The sequence below is a fragment of the Hemiscyllium ocellatum genome, chromosome 45, assembly GCF_020745735.1.
Source record: "Hemiscyllium ocellatum isolate sHemOce1 chromosome 45, sHemOce1.pat.X.cur, whole genome shotgun sequence".
In the NCBI taxonomy this organism is placed as follows: Eukaryota; Metazoa; Chordata; class Chondrichthyes; order Orectolobiformes; family Hemiscylliidae; genus Hemiscyllium; species Hemiscyllium ocellatum.
The window spans coordinates 22,138,799-22,158,889 of NC_083445.1; the positions used below are offsets into that span (position 1 = coordinate 22,138,799).

Here is a 20,091-nt window from a genome sequence, read left to right on the forward strand (position 1 = left end):
GGGGGAGGGGGTGGGTGGAGAAGAGGAATTACAGTGTTACTAGGCAGGAACTGTAGAGCATAAATTGGGAGCAGATATTCTCTGGGAAAAGCACAACAGAAATGTAGAGGTTGTTTAGGAAACACTTGCGAGTGCAAAATAGGTTTGTCACACTGAGGCAAGGAAGGGATGGTAGGGTGAAGAAACCTTGGTTGACAAGGAATGTGGTTAGTCACCGTGAGGGTAGGGCCAATGGGGGATAGCAGAGGGAACTTGTGCATGGAGTCGGACGAGGTAGTGGAGGTCCTTAATGAATACTTTGCTTCAGTATTCACTAGTGAGAGGGACCTTGTCTTTTGTGAGGACAGCGTGTAATAGGTTGATATTCTCGAACAGGTTGATGTTAAGGAGGAGGATTTGCTGGAAATATTGAAAAACAGGAGGAAAGATAAGTCCCCTGGGCAAGTTGGAATATACTCAGTTATTACTGGAAGTGTGGGAAGAGAATGTTGCACTATTGACGGTGATCTTTGCGTTCTCACTATCCACTGGAGTACTACTAGGTGATGGGAGGGTGGCAAATGTTACTTCCTTGTTCAAGAAAGGGAATCGGGATAACCTGGGAATTACAGACCAGTCGGTCCTAGGTCAGTGGTGGGCAAAGTATTGGAGAGAATGTGATTATTTGGAAAAGTATGCCTTGATTAGAGATAGTCAGCCTGGATTTGAGAGGGGCAGGTTATGCCTCAAAACCTTATTAAATTCTTTGAGGTTGTGACGAAACACTTTTGAAGGCGTGGTAGTGGTGTAAATGGATTTTAACAAGGTGTTTGATAAAGTTCCCCATGGTGGGCTCATTCAAAATACAGAGGCATAGGATGCAGAGAAATTTGGCTCTCTGGATACAGAATTGGCTGGCCCAATGACAGAGGGTGGTAGTAGATGGAATGTATTTAGCCTGGAGCTTGGTGACCAGTGGTATTCTGCAGGGATCTGTTCTGGGGCATTTGCTGTTTGATTTTTATAAATGAAATAAAAGGATGAGGGACTTTGTAAGTTTACTGATGACACAAAGTTTGGTGTTATGGATGGTGTGGAGGGCTGTTGTTAGTTGCAACTGAACATTGCCAGGATGCAGAAGTGGCAGATGGAGTTCAACCTGGAAAAGTGTGAAGTGATTCATTTTGGAAGGTCAAATTTGAATGCAGATTATAGGATTAAAGGCAGGATTCTTGGCAGTGTGGAGGAACAGAGGGATTGGGGTCCACATACAAAGATTCCTCAATGTTGCCACCTCAGTTGATAGGGTTGTTAAGAAGGTGTATAGTATATTGGCTCTCTTAGTAGAGGGATTGAATTTAAGAGCTGCGAGGTTATGCTGCAGCTCTATAAAAACCCTGGCTAGGCTACACTTGGTATATTGTGTACAGTTCTGTTTGCTCATTATAGGAAGGATGTGGATGCTTTAAAGAGGGTGCAGAGGAGATTTACCAGGATACTACCTGGACTGGAGGGCATGTCTTATGAAGAAAAGTTGAGGGAGCTAGGGCTTTTCTCATTGGAGCGAAGAAGGGTGAGAGGTGTACAAGATGATGAGAGATCTAGGTACAATGAATAGCCAGCAACGTTTTCCCAGGACAGAAATGTCTGTCACGAGGGAGCATAATTTTAAGGTAATTAGGGGAGATATCAGATATTCATTACACCGAGTGGTGAGTCCATGGAATGCAATGCCAACAGTGGTGGTAGAGTCAGATATGTTAGGGACGTTTAAGTGACTCTAGGATAGGTGCATGGTTATTAGTAAAATGAAGGGTATGTAGGCACGGTGGCACAGTGGTTAGCACTGCTGCCTCACAGCGCCTGTAGACCTGGGTTCAATTCCCGACTCAGGCGACTGACTGTGTGGAGTTTGCATGTTCTCCCCGTGTCTGCGTGGGTTTCCTCCGGGTGCTCCGGTTTCCTCCCACAGTCCAAAGATGTGCGGGTCAGGTGAATTGGCCAAGCTAAATTGCCCGTAGTGTTAGGTAAGGGGTAAATGTAGGGGTATGGGTGGGTTGCGCTTCGGCGGGTCGGTGTGGACTTGTTGGGCCGAAGGGCCTGTTTCCACACTGTAAGTCTAATCTAATCTAGGTTTGTTTGATCTTAGAATAGGGTAAAAGGTCAGCGCAACATCGAGGCCTGAAGCTGTTCTATGTTTAACCCTTCCTAGTTATAATCCCATTCAGAGGCCATTGAAATGTTGTAATTGTATCCGCCTACTTCCTCTGGCTGCTCATTCTAAACATGCAACACCCTCACCACCCTCCATGCTTGAAATGTCAAGAGGGTAGTAACTGGTCAGAGGGCAGTGGCAAATGGAATTCAATCCCGAAAATTGAGAGTTACTGCACTTGGGGAGGACTGGGAAGTACTGAAGGTCAGAGAGATGTTGGTGTGCATATCCACACATTTCTCAAGGAAACAGATGTACTAAATAAGATGATTGAGAAGGTATAGGGATACATGTCTTAGTGAAGGAGTATTGTTTCATGGATATCTTTGGCAAGGCTGGTCTTTGTTGCCCTTTCTCTCATTTCCCATGAATTGAGTTGGCTCAGCCATCCAGTGGGCAGTCAAGAGTCAATCACATGGCTGTGGGTCTGGAATTAGATGTAGCTGAAAATGTGTTGCTGAATCTCCTGTTCCTTGGATGCTGCCTGACCTGCTGCGCTTTTCCAGCAACACATTTTCAGCTCTGATCTCCAGCATCTGCAGTCTTCACTTTCTCCTGGAATTGGATGTAGCCTTGACTAGGTAAGGATGGCAGAATTCCTTCCTCCAAAGGACATTTGTTAACCAGATGTGTTTGTGCAACAAAGGGTGAAGTAGTTTCATGGTCCCCATTCCTGAGGCTAGCTTTCAATTCCTTATTTATTTATTTGAATTTAAATTCCACCAGTTGCCTTGGTGAGATTATAAACTGTGTCCCAGAGACATTGCAACATTACTACATGTCATTGTCACCTATGAAGCTCAGCCCTGTCTCTGTTCTCTCTCACCATGCTCACCTACACAGCCTGTGCAAATTCTGTTGTGTAGGAGCTTCTGAAAGGATATATATATCAGCAGTAAGATCCTCAGAATGCCTGAGATTTGCTTTTTATTTCCACAGGAGCTTTTGAAAATGGCAAAGTTTGAATGAAGGATTTCAAAACAAACTGTATTCCAGCAAGTTTTTAAAGAAGCAAAATGTGGTTAAAATGTTCATGAGTTATGCAGTTACATAATGTATAGCACAGTAGTCTTAGGCAGCCCCATGGGATTAAGAATGACTTTTACTCCAGTTCGGTGAGCACAGTATTGGCCTATTTGACTGAACTCTTGTGGTTATGCCCCATGCCGGTCTCATCCCATTCTGCCTCACTAAGCTTGAAATTGCGGTTCTGTTGTGTCAGGTGTTTTTTTTTCCTTTGTTCTGTGAATGGAGGAAAAGCACTTGCTGACAGTCAGACTTTAAAACTTGAATCAATGCAGGCAGGTCTTCACCAGCGTAGGATGGATAGAAATAAATGTAAATAGTCAGAAGTTATTGTTTCATATTTGAAGAGAAAATTCATAAATTTAAAACTTTTTATATCCTACTGTACTGATTGAGTCAAGTGTGCAGTTTGATCTCCAAAATCCAGGAAGAATATAGAGCAACCAGCAAAAGATACAAATAAGGCACTCCAAACTGCTCCTCAAACTGAGATAATAAAAAGATTGAAGGGTTTGTATTAACTATCGAGAAAAGCATTTTGAGGGTGAACTAATAACAGCTGGAGAGGCATGATGGGGATATTCCTACCTGAGACAGGATGTAGCTCTGCTTGGAGCATTCCATCTCTTTCTTTCTCCCATCTCCACAGTCCCTCCATTAATCCTCTTTCAACACCCCCCAAAAAAAGTGTGCAAATCTTATCCACACTCCATTCTCGTTCTGTTGTCAGTGATGATGCTAGAGTCTGGCAGGCCCAGCGATCTTCAAACCATTGATCCCAGAACGAAACAGTACATTTTCCCTATCTCTCTCTTTTCTCCAGGAATTTGGGAAATTCTTCCGGTTGAAACATGGGAAGGAGGTGTCACCTGCTACTCGCATGGAGTTTCTCAACGGCTGGTATGTTCTGCTGATCATCAGTGACGTTTTCACCTTTGTGGGAACAATCATGAAGATCGGAATTGAGTCCAAGGTAAAGGAGGTTGTGCCATTTGTCTTGGGTGCTCTGACTGGTCCCTGACCTTGCTCAGCAGTGACCTATTACATGCACAGTTAGAATTCCACCAAAGCCGATCCACAAGGGAAGAGTATGGCCCTCCCACGTTGATTGACAGAACTACCCCTTAGCACTGTGGTTAGCACTGCTGTCTTGCACTGCCAGGGACCTGGGTTTGATTCCAGTTTTGGGCAACAGTCTGTGTGGAGTTTATACATTCTCTCCGTGTCTGGATGGGTTTCTCCCACAATCCAAAAATGTGCAGATTAGGTGGATTGGCCATGCTAAATTGCTGATAGTGTCTCATCAGTAGAAAAACACTTCTGATTATTTATTGAAATGATGGCCTGGGTTGGATCTATACTCAGGGGAAATAAACTTGCAGGATTACAAAAATAGAGCAGGGAATGGGACTATCTGGGTTGTTCAGAGAACCAGAGTGGTCTCAGTGGGCCATACGGCCTCATTCTATGCTGGGGTTCAATCTGCCATCATTCAACCCATGCCAGAGAGCTGCCAATTGATCCAGTCTAGTCAGATTCTGTGGGCATGTAGCATGGGGAGAGAGGCCAGTCATGTTTCTAAATCCTAATGTCTCCCTGTTACAAGGGGTAGAAAGAATTGCATTGCCCTATTAAGAGATGCATCCTTGGTCAGCGTTGCTCCCTGAACAAACACAGCAAGTTAAATAGTTATTCTTTTCACTTGCTACCCAAGGACAACTGCTAAGCTTCACCACAAATCAATGACTGCACCCCAGAAGCAATAAACTTTGAGAGGTACCATCACATTTGGATGTTTCAACATATTTAAGGTACTGTAAATCTCTATTGCACTGTACTTTGCAGTACCAGTACAGTACCAAGTAGTTCCACTGAGTGGCAGCATCGATCATGACACCACAGAGTCCTGGTCTCAATTTACCCACATAGGTCAGAGTCTGACAGAGATTTGGAATCCAGAATGCTCCAAGTATGAATCAGGTGATGGAAAAAGCACAATAGAAAACTGCTAGCATTTATAGGACAACAAAAGAGTACCCAAGGCCACTTCCAATACTAGAAGTCATTCTGCACTGAACAGATTTCCACAGTTCAACAGAAGATCTCTCATTTTCAATTGCTAACAAGCATGCAATTACTCCTGGTATTTACACCATCGCATCCCTGTCCTTTTGCACTAGGCATACCATCCCTTCATTCTCAGCCCCATTGCAGCACACTCACTCCTGCAGTCCTTTAACCATCCTCCTCCCTTACATATTCCTCTTTTCTCTCACTGTAATCTCTGACTAGCTTGATATTCAGTACCTTAGCAGTAAATGCACAGCTATTTTTATTTCATAGAATAGTATCCCTACAGTATGGAAACAGGCCATTCGGCCCTACAATTCCACACTGATTCACCGAAGATTAACCCACCCAAATCCATTCCTCAACCCTTTACCCCTGACTAATGTACCTTCCCTACGCACATGTTAAGCTGAGGACTGCATCTGAAGGTTCAGATGGCTGTTTTAAAAAAAATTCCCATGACATTATTTAAAGTCTTCTGGTGACCTGCCTGTCAAAGACTGCTCATTTATCTGTGTGGAGATTGCACATTCTTCCCGTGTCTGCGTGGATTTCCTCTAGGTGCTCCGATTTCCTCCCACAATCCAAAGATGTGCAGGTCAGGTGAATTGGCTATGCTAAATTGCCCGTAGCGTTCAGGGATGTATAGGTTAGGTACATTAGTCAGGTAAATGTAGGGGACTGGGTCAGGATGGGGTACTTTTCGGAAGGTTGGTGTGGACTTGTTGGGCCCAAGTTTCCCCACAGTAGGGATTCTAATTCTAATTAGTTTTGCCCTGCTGGTGCTGAAAGGTTGCTGTGCAAGAGTCTGGGGCAATAACTGGTGATTCATTGGCTATTAAACCTTTTGCACAAGCCCAGGAGATGTGATAAGTACAAGTTTATTCATTTGTGTCCTGAGAAATGCTCAAATGCTGAGGTGTGACTACTGACTGCTAAGCCCAACACACTGGAGATGCTGTATACAGTTACGTTGTCTGTTAATAAACCTTAATTTAAATGCCAGCTTTCACAACCTTGGGAGTGACCCAGAGTGCTTTACTGCCAATGAACTACTTTTGGAGGGTTGCCACTGTTGTAATGTGGAAAATACAGTGGCCATTTATACATTACAACACACCACCAGCAGCACAATGGTAGGTAGAGTCATACACTCATACCACACGGAAACCGACCCATCAGTCCAATCAGTTCATACCGAACATAATCCCAAACTAAACTAATCCCAAATCCCCACCTGTCTCCTCCAAGCTTTTGCTATTCAAACTTATCCAACTATCTTTTACAACTTATCCAAATATCTTTTAAATATTGTAATTGTGGTCACACCCACCACTTCTGCAGGAAGTTCATTCCACATGCGAACCACTTTCTGTGTAAAGTATTTGACCCTCATTTCTTTTTCTTTAAATCTCGCTCCTCTCACCTTAATGTGCCCTTTAAGTCTTAAAATCCCCCATCCTAGGGAAAAGATGACAACAGCCATTAACCCTATCTATACCCTTCATGACCTTAAAACCTCTATAAAGTCACCTCTCAACTTGCTACACCCAGTCAAAAAACCCTATCCCAGCCTATCCAGCTTTCTGATAGCTCAAACCTTCCATACCCAGCAACATCCTGGTAAATCTTTCCTGAATCCTCCCCAACTTAATAATACCCTTCCTATAACAGGGCCACCAGAATTGTGCACAGTACTCTAGAAGAGGCCTCACCATTGTCCTGTACAACCTCACCAGCTAATTCAACGGATCTGGTGGTTGAATGATAAATAGGATACTCCCCTGCTCTTTTCGGAAATAATGCTATGTGATTTATTATGAGCTGAGAATGCAGGCTTGGCTTCAGTTTAATAACAATCAAACTTAATAAAATTTAACAATAATGTAAGCCTTTGATTTTATAAGCTTATCTTAACATATATCTTATGTTAACATATATCCATATCTTAACAAATCTCATCCATTCCATTCCCTGGGTTTCTTTTACAGAATTTTGCATCCTACGACGTGTGCAGTATTTTACTGGGAACCTCAACCCTGTTGGTTTGGGTTGGAGTTATTCGCTATTTGAGTTTCTTTCAGAAGTACAATGTAAGTATTGTGCCTCACCACAGAAAATAGTGAAATTTCAACTGTCACCTTGAAAGTTTTCTTTCTGTTGTTAAATTAGGTTGTATCGGTATTTTAACCTCATGTACCTTGCAAGCAGGTCGTTATGTTATAATGCACGTTTCGTTAACACAAATTTGCTCTAACTCGATGAGTTGGGGGATACTTACTATACTGTGAATGTTTAAAGTGTGCATTGGTTATAATGCAATTTCAGTCCCATTAATTTAAATTGTGCTGTTATTATGTGATTTCCTTAATGCAGAATTACACAAGAACGGAACTGTCGTGTTCGACCTGACTGTAGTCCTATATCTTGAACAGAAACCTGTCAATCTCTGTTGTCTTCAGTTTCAACAGCATTGTAGTGCAGGAGGATGGCATGAGTTCTAGATTTTCACATCAGTTTGCGTTAATGAAGTGCTTCCTGATGTCACCCTGAGCAGTCTAACTCTAATTAACAGTTATGGCCTTCCTCTAGACCCTCATCAGAAGACAAAGTCTTTCTTTCTGTCTGCCTCCCCCGCCGTCCCGAAATTCATCGCAGTGGTTAGCATTGCTGCTTCACAGTGCTAGTGACCTGGGTTTGATTCCACTCTTGGGTGACTGTCTTTGTGGAGTTTGCACATTCTCTGTGTCTGCAAGGGTTTCCTCCCACGGTCCAAATATGCAGGCTGGGGTGGATTCCCTTGGGAAATGTGGAGTTACAGGGATAGGGTATGGTCTGGATGGGAAGCTCTCTCGATGAGAATTATGGGCCCAATGAGTTGAATGGCTTGTTTCCGCATTGTAGGGATTCCATGATTCTATGAAATTCTTGAATAATTAGGTCACCCCCAACCTTCTCCAACGCCTATGAAATCTATCCTCGTTTAACCTTTTTAGCACCTGTATTACTTCCTGTTAGGCCAATTTAACCTTCAAGTTGTATGGTGGCTGTAATGTCTAGTCTTTCTCCCTGTCCCCCTTCTTTAATATCTGTCTTTCAGTCCTCTAACTCAACCTGAACTTCCTTTTTTTTTAAATATTGCCCCTCTGTGATAATTGCTACACACAGTTGTAATTCTTCTTGAAGTGCATGTTTATTGTCAAGGTCTATGTTGCTGTATGGTGTACTCTTTACTCTGATTACTGACCTGACGCTGCTTTTTTCACAGATCCTCATTGTAACTCTCCGAGCGGCTTTCCCCAACGTGATCCGCTTCTGCTGCTGCGTGGCCGTCATTTACATGGGTTATTGCTTCTGTGGGTGGATAGTGCTGGGACCTTATCATGACAAGGTAGGTGGAGGCACAGTGGCATGGGTGAGACCCGGGTATCTAGAAAGAGATGCATTTCTTAGTGAGTTACGCAACCTCTTCTGCTTTTTAAAGGCACCACAGTACCTTTAGAGCTTACTTTAAACAAAGTAACGCAGCAGTCAAATTGTACACTACAAGCTGTGATAAATGGCTAGCTCTTCTATTTTAGTGTGAAATGCTGTGTGAAAGATGATTGTTAGCCAGGATACTGGGAGAGAGTTCTACTGTTCTTCAAATAGTGATCTCAGAAACACTGGAGAGGACAAGGCAGACCTCAGATTAACATTCGAGTGGTACATGTCTGTAGTAATGCTGTCAGCTTGGGGTTTTGTTTTTTAAATATCTGGGATGACTCTTGAATCAACATTGTTGTGGCTCAGATTGGGTTCACCAGGTTAATTCCAGGGATGAAAAGGCTCTCATATGAGGAGTGGTTGAATAGCTTGGGCTTGTACTCGTTGGAGTTCAGAAGAATGGGGTGGGGAGGTGTGATCTGATTGAGGTATATAAAATGCTAAAGGAAATAAAAGGAAATTCTCTCTTAATCTCGAGCAAGAGGGTATAGATATAGAGTGAGAACAGGTGGGTTCAAAACTGAAATGTGGCGAAGCTGCTGCTCTTGGTTGTGAATCTGTGGAAGTCACTGCCTCGGAGCACAGTGGAGGCAGAAGCAATCAACAGATTCAAGAAAGAAATTGATATATTTCTGATGAAAAAAGGGTTAACATGCTATGGGGAGCAGACAGGAAAGTGGAGTTGAGACCAGGCTGAGATCAATCATTGCCTTAAATGGCGGAGCAGGGTCGAAGGCCTGAATTTCCTATTCCTGCTGTTAATTCCGATGTTCCTGTGGGTGTTAACCATTGAACTGTAGTCCCTCACTGCTGAATATATTCCAGTTCTCTTAGCCTCCGGTAAGGTTGGGTACAGGATGAAGTCTCCCTTCTTGCAGCAAAATGAAAGGAGGAATTAGCAGAAATGAGCCTTAGGTGCCCTATCTGCACTGTCTTGAAGTGCAGTGTATTCCTCCATCCTGCTGATCTATCACTCCTGTCCTTATTGTTTCAAGCACTCAGACTTTTGACTTCACTCCATGGATTGTTAGGTGCTCTATCTTCAGAGCTTCCCTCTCCAAACCATCAATCCTCCACTTTACCCCTTCTATTTGACCTTGGCTGTCCTCACCTTCAAACCCCACCCCCCTCTCCCATTGCACAACCTGCCTCCCACAACTGGCCCTCTGTCCACCTTTCCTGTTAAGCTGCTCAGTGAATGTTGATCATTCAACGTCTCTTATTTTCAGACTCTTCCATTGAGCCAGAGTTCACACAATAGGAGGCAGACCATACTTTGTGCGAGTGTGTTTGGGTCACAGTGTTGGAGGGGGCGGTGAGAGTCCCTGAGTGTAAGCGGGGGATGGGGGGTAAGACCCCCTGTGTGTTTGGACTACAGTGAAGTGGAGTGAGAGCCCCCATGGGGGGTGCATTTCTATCTGAGCAATGCTGAAGCAGGAGTGTTACATTGAAATTGCACTTACGTTTCTCCCGTCTGTTTTGCAGTTTCGCACACTGTCGATGGTTTCGGAATGTTTGTTTTCACTCATCAATGGGGACGACATGTTTGTGACGTTCTCTCACATGCGACAGAAAAGTACGCTGGTGTGGCTATTCAGCCAGTTGTACCTGTACACCTTTATCAGCCTCTTCATCTACATGGTCCTCAGTCTCTTCATCGCCCTCATCACTGGCTCGTATGAAGCCATAAAGGTTAGTAATAACTGGGCTACCTAGAGGTTGATTCGGTGAAATGCAACATTTAAACACCTTTTGTAGGAGGCTAATGAAGCATATGGATAGTAGGAATGATGGGGTGAGGGTAGACATGGAGTGTGAACTGGTTGGATTGAATGGTCTGCCTCTACAGTGAAATACTGTTTTGATTTAATTTTGTGTATTGTTACTTATATATTCTTTCTTTTATAAAAGCACTCCATACCAACTTCAGTGCTGTGGCTGGGTACAGACTAAGGAAAGGCAGTGGATTGTAGCTGTTATAAAGGGTGACAGCCACTGTTAAACTGGATAATTGCATTTGTGCCAATATGCACCTTTACCAGGACGTTTGTGGATATATTCTGTGTACAAGTAAAAATTACTGACATTCTGGGAGAATTTTCAGTGTGCTGGGGCACAGGCTAATGGAAACAGCAAAAACAAACCAGCTTCTTAACTCCTGATGAAGTGTCATATTGCAATGGTTTGTAATGTGACAATAACTCCATCAGTGCTACATGGGTCAGAGAGGTTTCTGAATTGTTTTTGACAGGAGAGCATTGGAGTTCCTATAATCCCTGGCCACCACCTACCTACCTTCATTCTGCTACAATATTGTGTAATCTTACCATGCGCACACTGGCTTTTCACTTGTTGCTGTTCCCCACGTAGGGTTAAAACTTCAGGGGCTGGCTCTCGTCCTAGACAAATATCCCTTGGCTGGATTGTCCCGAAGCCCCTGGATGCAGAGTGTCACTGGTGGGATAGAGCGGAGCTGGTGTGGATAGACTCTGTCTTGTGAAGGCATTGTCACATCGGGCATGATCGTTGACTGGTGACTACTCCTCCGGAAACTGATGGTGCTGCTGCCCTCAGTGCACTGTCTCAGTAACGTCTCGATGTTCACCAACTCTGTCGTCATAGAACCAAATGTTGCAGTGACCTTAGCACATTCCAAAGCACTAATACCTGAAACCAGCAGTCAGTTTGAACACAGCAGCATTCCATATGTAACCATGTGATATCCCATTTTAAATATGTTGATTAAGGGGTAAATATTGACTGAGACATTGGTGGTAATTCCATTGTGCCTGGTTTTACTGTCTTCCCCCTGTCCCCAGCCTCCTTGGTGTTACTGTCTCCTCTCCCTAGCATGTTGTTTTTATTTCAGCACCATGGAATCAGTGGGGTCCATCCCCTGGAGCTGCGTGAATTCATCGCTGAGTGCACAGACGCTCCAAACTCTGGCAAGTTCCGTGAAATGGAAAGTTCGGTTTGCTCCTTTTTCTGCTGCTGCGACAGGTAAAGTCTGAGACGGTGAGAGTGTTGTTTCTATACAGCTGCCCTGTGAGGAGTACTGCAGGCCTCGCTGCATCCCCATTCTGAGGGGAAGAGGACTGGGCCAGTGAGGGCTCAAACCAACAATAGGAGTTCTCAAATGGTTAATTCAGCCCCTCAATCTTGTTTGGTCTGTTCTTTTCATGCTTGGCTGATTTGGTTGATACTCTCATCCATCTGCCTTTGATATCCCTCCATGACCTGTATATCAACAATCTCATAGCTGCAGTCTTTAATCTTTTAATTCATTCCCAGTCTACACAACTGCTGGGAGAGAGGATTCCTGATTGCCACCAGCCTGCATATGAATCAGTATATCCTCACTACACCACTCGGCCTAATTTGAAGGTTGCCCTCTTGCCTGTTTTTCTCTGCCCCGTAACATCATTTACACCTCAACATCAGCTCTCTGTATCTGTTTCTCTGTATCCTGGGGTATGCAAGTTGTATTCATGTAATCTGTGCTCATATTTTAACCTTTTGAGCCTTGCAAGGTACCCCCTGTCTGCACACTGGGATATACCCTTCCCTAACGCAGTTAATGCCAGATTGAAGCCCACAGAATGGATAGCAGTCCTTTTTCGAGTGGCATTAATCGGAGAATTGAAGGCTCAGTACCACTGTAACTGCCCCATCAAACCAGATCTCCATTGTTCCAATGTGTCTCAACAAGTGCCCATTCATGGGCAGAATGAATGGTTGGTAGCAAGGTAGGCCAGTTGGTGAAGAACCCTTCTAAAGAATGCTTAAAGTAACAAGATCGGCTGTATGATCTTTCCCATACTTATATGATTGTCTATGATCACCAAGGGGCCGTAAAATTCATTGAAGCTGGTATTCCCAATCAGTCTCGCACTCAAATATTAACCAAGATCTGTAACGAAACCAGAGGGGGTTGGGAGACTTTTTTTATTCATTTGTGGAACGTGGGTATTACTGGCTGAGCCAGCATTTATTGCCCTTGAGGAGATAGTGCTGAGCTACTTTCTTGTGCTGTAGGAAGACCCATAATACACTTTGAGAGGGGATTCCACGCTGTGATTGGTAGGCCTTGATTTGGTTCAGCGTTGCTCCCAAAATGATTGGGAATAGTGACTGGTTGTTCTGTGTGGCTTCGGGAGCTGTCTTTTGTGTGGCAGAGTCTTGGTTTGAAAACCTGCTTATCCTCCCTCCCTCTCCACAGGATGACCACTTATGAGGACACCCTCTTGGTAAACTGACTACAGCGTCTGATCGAGGTGCTGCCAGGATCTTGTGTGGTGATTCCAGTTGGTTGTGTGCAGTGAACGATAACCAAAGCCTTCCGGTGAAATACCAAGATCGGCGAAGGCATATCCCCAGTGTCAGTGCAAAGCAGAATGGTTTGAAGAGACAGGAAATGGAAATCCTTTCTCCAAATAACTGATTAAATGGTTGGCAGGTGTATAGTAAGGAGGAATGTTTTCTCTGATTTTTACTTTTTACATATGAAGGGTACGTTGTTGTGAGATTATCTTGTTATTTAATTATTTTAATTCAATAACTTGGAGGCATCGAAATCTTTGTCTTCCCCATATTCCATTGGCTGGATAGGAAATGACATAGAGTTGACCAGACGGCTGTTGCTGGAAGCTTCAATCATTATTCAGTGTGTGAAAAGCATTCTCTGCTAAATCCTCTCCTCCCCTGGCTTCTGCCTCTCTCTGACAATAATCTTCTCCTTCTACCCAACGAGAATGAACTGGATCAGTGTGTTGGTAAACAGGAGCTGTGTAGTCATTAGTAGTCTTGCTGTACTCCCAAAAATAATCAGTCTGTAAGTTATTCCTTCTTGCAAATCTGTTCCATGGTTTATTTACATCCTGGGTAATTGGGAGATTAACTTTGTTTACATGATACTTCTATAATCTTAAAGACTTCAACTGCATCATCCTTAATCTTTTGTCCTGTGGACTTAGTCTATTCAACTCAATCCTTTTAGCCCTGCTAATATGCTGGTGAAACTGTGCTGTATAAATCTGAGGCCAGTATACCCTTTGTTGTCAGGGCTGAACATCGTATGTCTGCTTTTTATTGGCTTTCTAGGTTTCTGTTACTGGTTTTCCTACAAGTCCAGGCATCGTCTGGGAAGCCTGTTTCTCCGTTGTAAACAAATCATGCAAGGCGTCACTTCACAAGGCCGTTTACTGCCCTCTGTGTGAGATGGATGCTAATGTTGGTCAATGAACTGGAGTTGGTGATGGACTCAGCAAGCCTAGTAGCCGCAAGCCTAGCAGCCGTATCGTACAGCAAATGGTTATTTATTCCATGGAATCTGTTTAAACTGTGTGCACTACAGAGTCCATTTAAAAAAAAAAGTGCTTTCCAATGATGCCTGCCCACAAAAGGAGGGTTAATTCTCTCCTGTGTGGAGTGGAGGGTAGTTGCGTAATGCAAATTATGTGCACAAAGCTAATTGTTTGCTGATAGCTATATAGTGTCTGGATGTGGATCTGTCCAGTCACCTGCATTCTGACTGAGACTTGTGCTGCTGTGTGTATCCCTTCTGGGGCGACATTACTTATTGAGATGCTGCAGAGCTGCAGCTACTTATTGACAGCTGTCCCACTGTCCAGTTTCAAGTCTCAGTTCAAGGCCGTTTAATCTCATCGTACTGATAAAATGAATTTGCGCAGCGTGTATTGGAATCAGGAGGCACTGTCAACAAAGTCATGTCTGAATTGAAACTCTGGTACAAGTGGGATCCCCACTGCATTTGAGTTGTCAGAGTTAAGAGTTTGTAAAGTTAAAGGGTCTAAGTTTCTATTTAGAAAAGTGAGAGCTAAAATATTTTAAAACATTTTAAAATATTTTATGATATTGGTTCCTGTTAGGACAAGGAGAAAGTGAGGACTGCAGATGCTGGAGATCAGAGCTGAAAATGTGTTGCTGGAAAAGCGCAGCAAGTCAGTCAGCATCCAAGGAGCAGGAGAATCGACGTTTCGGGCATGAGCCCTTCTTCAGGAATGTCCAAAACGTCGATTCTCCTGCTCCTTGGATGCTGCCTGACCTGCAGTGCTTTTCCAGCAACACATTTTCAGCTCCTGTTAGGACTATACCATATTAAGTGCAAGTACAGTAGAATTGTGCGAAGTTGAATTGCGAGAGGCCTGCCCACAAAGTTTTGGCCTTGAGTGGAGTTTTGAGTGTTTTAAGAAGCCGTTCTATAACCTGATCTGCCTGCAAATACACTATCAAAAAAAAACACATGGTATCACAATGCTGTGTGTGAGATATGCTTTTATATTTCAGTCTACTTTAACTATGACCTGACCTTGTACAGTAAAAGGCATTGAAAAGCTGTTTGAGTTGGCTCTGGAAAAGCTCAGTAAATATTTTCAGCTTAGTCTGTTGTCTTCAGGATTGTGACACACTCCTCCATGTAGTGAAGCAGTCCATTCTGTCATGCTGTCTAATGAAATCGCAGACCATCTCCACAATCTTTTGCTGTTTGAGTGAGAGAGATGGGTGCTGGGAGTGAGTATCCATCGCACTCTTCAGTGTCTTCAGGGCAATAACCTTCCTTTACTTACTTTGATGTATTTCCCTGGTCCATGCCTTTAGATGCTGGAGGTCACTGAAGAGGCATTGCAAGCCCTGTGCTGCCTGGGTATTGATGGTTACAAATCCATGTGGTTCCCTGCAGTTTCTAATAACAAGAACTGGTATCTTTCTGGTGCCAACCCTGTTTGCACCATCACCTAAGTGCCACATTTCTTGTCTCACTTTCCATCGCTACATAATCCATCCTCAGATATTGAAGAACAGTCTGGAGTGGTCCAGTTGCTAGTTGGTTACACTTTTTTTTTAGGGGAGAGGTAGAGTGGGCAAGGTTTATGAGCTGAGGTGCTAGAGGGGGGCTTTGGGCTACGCCCAGGCAGAGGGTTTGTGGCTCAGGGTATTTTGTGATCGACACGAGCAGGGCACTCTTGTCAGATTGTGGTGATTTCTGGCCAGCTTTTGAACTGTGTTGAGAGACCTCTCCGAGATACTTGCCTGAGGCTGTTGTCTGAATTGCTTCCTTCAGACAGTGGGGAAGAGGGAGAAAATGGTAAATTCTAGAAAAATCCACATTAAAAACTGAGGACTTTGCAGTGCACAAGGTCACTGAGAAGAAGAGAGGACATGTTGACATTTGGAGTAACCTCTCTGAACTGTCCAATGTTGAAAGCAGTCTGTGCCCAGTGCACTCTGGAGGTCACTTCTGATGGAGAGTCTGCGCTCAGCGTCCGTTCAGGTATGTGCCTGAACCCCGCATATACTGCCAGACTTGTGTGTTTATCCTGTGTTGTGCAGGAGCTTGCCCCACATCTTGGTCTGTATGTGGAAGCACCAGGAATTGTCAATTGTGATCCATGTGTTGAAGGTTTTCACTAAAACATTGTTCTCTTCACTCCTTGTTGTGGATCATTTTATGGATGTATGCAAGTTGTTTTAGACCATTAAAGTGCGCATTTGTATTTGTTTTGGCCTTGACAATGTGGACCATTTTCTCAACTGCATGTTTCCATGTGTTTTCTGCCTCTGTGTTGCTCAGAATTCCAGAGTTGTCCTTTTTGAAGGTAATATAACAATCTGTGTACAATTTCCTATCTTAAGCTGTTTCCAAGGCGCACAATAATAAATTAAATTTAACGTACTCACCATGTGTGGGCTTTTATTCTGAATCCTGTCCCTGATTCTTTGTTGCCTGTAAACGTCTCTAAGTGACCTTGTGTCTGTGGCGACCTGGAGTGTGTTTTTTTAACCGCGGAACTTCTAGTTCAAATGATGTAATCTTGTGCTTTTTCAAGACTGCAGAGGCAGTGCAATGAAATGCATTTTTGTGTGATGAGACATGCTGGTAAACCACCAAATTTGTTTATTTTTAATAACAGGTAAAAATGAGTACAAAAGTGTTTATGATCTGTGTTTACTGTAAGACTGTACATCATTTCCTAGAATAACAAAGGATACAACCTCTGTTAACACTTTGGGTGAATGCCTATTTGCAACTCTTGATTTGTTATGTGTTGCAACATGCATATGTTTATCTCTCACTGAAAGAGAAAAAGATTTGTCCTCCTTCCTTAACTCTTGGGGAACTGGTCTGTAAGCATTCTGTTTTCTCTCTTTTTGATGTGGAAGCCTCAGCTCTCTGCCTGTTCATTCAGCTGAAACACTGCTGAGCATTTTGAATTTGAAAAAAAAACATTGTTGGACACTTAACTTTGTCATGAAATGGTTCCCACTGTTTACTAAATTACCATCACAAAGGTCTGGAGTGCATGCCCACTGCTTTAGCAGTTTTATATGAAGACATTGCTAAAAAAAGAGACATGAAGTCATCGCGTTTGCGTCAGGACTGAAACACAAGAAAGCCAATTTTAGCTTAGAAATAACAACAAAGCTGGTTGATTGGACTATGGTTATACAGCAAGAGATGTTAACTGTTGATCTTAGTTAACTGATTCAGTTCAAACCAGGTAAGATGCTCAAACTGGGCAACGGCATTGTCCTGAGGATACAGCAGAGGCTTAGCTGTTTCTATAGTCCTTTCACATTGAAAAGGTTGCAGTATGTGGACGTATTCCTTTTGCTAATGAAGAACAGGGTTCTGTGCGAGGGAATAATGTCAGTCACTAGCGGAGGCAATACTGTGGCACAAATGGGTCTAACTGAGTGGACCAAATTTGTGTACTTCACACTGCGTAGTATAAAACAGTAGCTTACCCCTGCCACCAATCTGATCATATTAAGTATAAAAGTGTGGAATCATAGAATCCCTACAGTACAGAAAGAGGCCATTTGGCCTACTGAGTCTGCACCAACCCTCTGAAGAGCATCCTACCTAGATCGAGCCCCCTATCAACCCTATTCCCATAGCTAACCCATCTAGACTGCAAATCCCTGGAAAGAATGGGCCAATTTTTATGGTCAATCCATAAGGCTTAGTGGTATTATTGCTGGACTGTTAATCCAGTGACCCAGAAAATGTTCCTGGGGCTAGGATTCAAATCCCACCATAGCAATTGGTGGAATTGGAATTAAGCCTAATGAGTCGATTTTTGAAAAAAAACATGTAGTTTACTAATGTTCTTTAGGGAATGAAACTGCCATCCTTACCTGGTCTAGTGTACATGTGATTCTGCATTAGTGGTGCTGGAAGAGCACAGCAGTTCAGGCAGCATCCAAGGAGCAGCGAAATTGACGTTTCGTGCAAAAGGCCTTTCCAAAACGTTGATTTCGCTGCTCCTTGGATGCTGCATGAACTGCTGTGCTCTTCCAGCACCACTAATCCAGAATCTGGTTTCCAGCATCTGCAGTCATTGTTTTTACCTAGTCTCCATGTGATTCCAGACCTGAAGGAAAGTGGTTGATCTTGATTGTCCTCTGGGAATTGAGGGATGGGTAATGAATGCTACCTGGCCAGTGACGCCCTCATCCAGTCATGAATAAAAAAAAATGCAATTTTTTTATTATAATCATATTTAAATGTTGCAGCAGACTAAAGGGGCTGAATGGCCTACCCCTATTGCAGGGATGCTGCACTGCAGGAGCTATGTCCCAGGGCATGCCCGGAAGAGTTTTACCTGAATACCTCTGGTATTTTAGATTGCAAGATTTCAGAACTGACCAAGGGCCATATTGGGCTCAATACGTTAACTCTGTTTCTCTCCCCACAGATATTGACAGCCCTGCTGAATTCCTCCAACATTTTGAATTCATACAAAATCTGGATTTGTTAAATTGTTTTTGTACTCTATGAACCAATGTGATTTATGATAAACTTGTGGGAAAACACTGGTTTGATATGTGCGAGAGTATTCTGTACAATATTAGACACTGCTTAAGGGTGAATGGGAAGGTATTTGGAAAGGGCAGAAAAATTTACAAGACTGGATCCAGGCATGAGGAACATGAGTCAAGTTGTTAGGTTGGAGAGGCTATCAAGTCCGAGTCCAAGTATGTGCAGTTAGGTGGATTGGCCATGATGGTGATTAGCACTGCTGTGTCTCAGCGCCAGGGAGCTGGATTTGATTTTAGCCTTGGGTGGCTGTCTGTATGGAGTTTGCACATTCTGTGTCTGCGTGGGTTTCCTCTGGGTTACACCCACAGGTAGTAACCCAGATTGGCCATGCTAAATTCCCCATGGTGTCCAGGCTGGGTACATTAGCCATGAGAAATGTAAGAATAAGGTAAGAGGGTATGGCTCTGGTTGGGATGCCTTTTGGAGGGTTGATATGCTTTCCACACTGTTTTCCCTGGAGAATTGAAGATTAGGAGGGAGTTGGGTAGAAGAGCTCAAAATCATGTAGGGTCTGGATAGAGTAAATGGGCGAAGAACCCTTTTTCTTTTGGAAGGATGGAGGACCATAGATTTGCAAGCTGTGTCACCTTCTCAAGGGCAAACAGGGTGGACAAAAAATGCTGACCTTACCAGTGACACCCACACCCCAAGAACAAATGTAAAACAGAAGTAGTAAAGGAAGCAACAGCTACGTGAGGAATAGTTTTAACACAGTGAGTGGTTAGGATTGACAATATACTGCCTTGAGAGAGGGCTGCAGGCAGGTTCAACCTTGGCTTTCAATGGAGTGTTGGACAGATGCCTGTAGAGAGAATATTGGCAGGGCTAGTGTAGAAAAGGTGAGGATAAGGGTTTAAATATCTCTAAGAACAGGCCTGCTCTCACATGGACCCAGTGGTGGTCTCCTGTGCTAATACCATTCTATGATTAATAGGGTCGTCCTTTTATTTAATCTTCAAACCTCTCTCCTTTGACTTAATGGGATGTAGTTTCCTCACCTCCAACTCCATTTTGCTCCCTGGCCCCATACTTGCGCTGAACCAGACTATGTGCCAATACTGTTCAAGTTGATTTTCTGAATGTAAGATTTCTTCTGTTGCCAAAACTGACCACATCACTCCTTGTGTGAGCATAGCTGTTTCTGCGTCTCTTGGCTGATATCCTATCCTTGCACCGAAAAACCAAACTTATCTGAAACTGCTGGCCACGTCCTGACTCTCACCAGACATCCACCTGTAACCCCTCTGCTCCCAAATGCCTCCATTTTAAAATGTTCATCCTCTTCCCTTTACTGCTCCTTTGCAAGGTGCCTCATTATCCAAGCTCTTGATCATTGGCCATGAAGTATCATGAGATGTTTTCCTGTGCCAAAGAAGCTGGGTCATTGCACGTTGGTGAGCAATTTAATGACAGAAGATGTCCCAGCCTGCTCTGAACAACCCCAGGCAATTAGGAATGGGCCTGTGAGTGA

The 20,091-nt window shown here is 43.6% G+C and overlaps 1 protein-coding gene across 2 annotated transcripts in view; it reads left to right on the plus strand.

Moving 5' to 3' along the window:
- Window positions 1-16,460, plus strand: part of mcoln1a (mucolipin TRP cation channel 1a) — a 72,907-nt gene extending 56,447 nt beyond the window's left edge. For both annotated transcript variants that reach the window (XM_060854932.1, XM_060854933.1), the window contains 6 exons: window positions 4,044-4,193; window positions 7,282-7,383; window positions 8,559-8,681; window positions 10,262-10,468; window positions 11,646-11,776; window positions 12,996-16,460. In XM_060854932.1, the coding sequence (XP_060710915.1) occupies window positions 4,044-4,193; window positions 7,282-7,383; window positions 8,559-8,681; window positions 10,262-10,468; window positions 11,646-11,776; window positions 12,996-13,032 (750 nt within the window). In that variant the 3' untranslated portion in view covers window positions 13,033-16,460. The remainder of the gene's footprint in view (window positions 1-4,043; window positions 4,194-7,281; window positions 7,384-8,558; window positions 8,682-10,261; window positions 10,469-11,645; window positions 11,777-12,995) is intronic.
- Window positions 16,461-20,091: the final 3,631 nt, after the last annotated feature.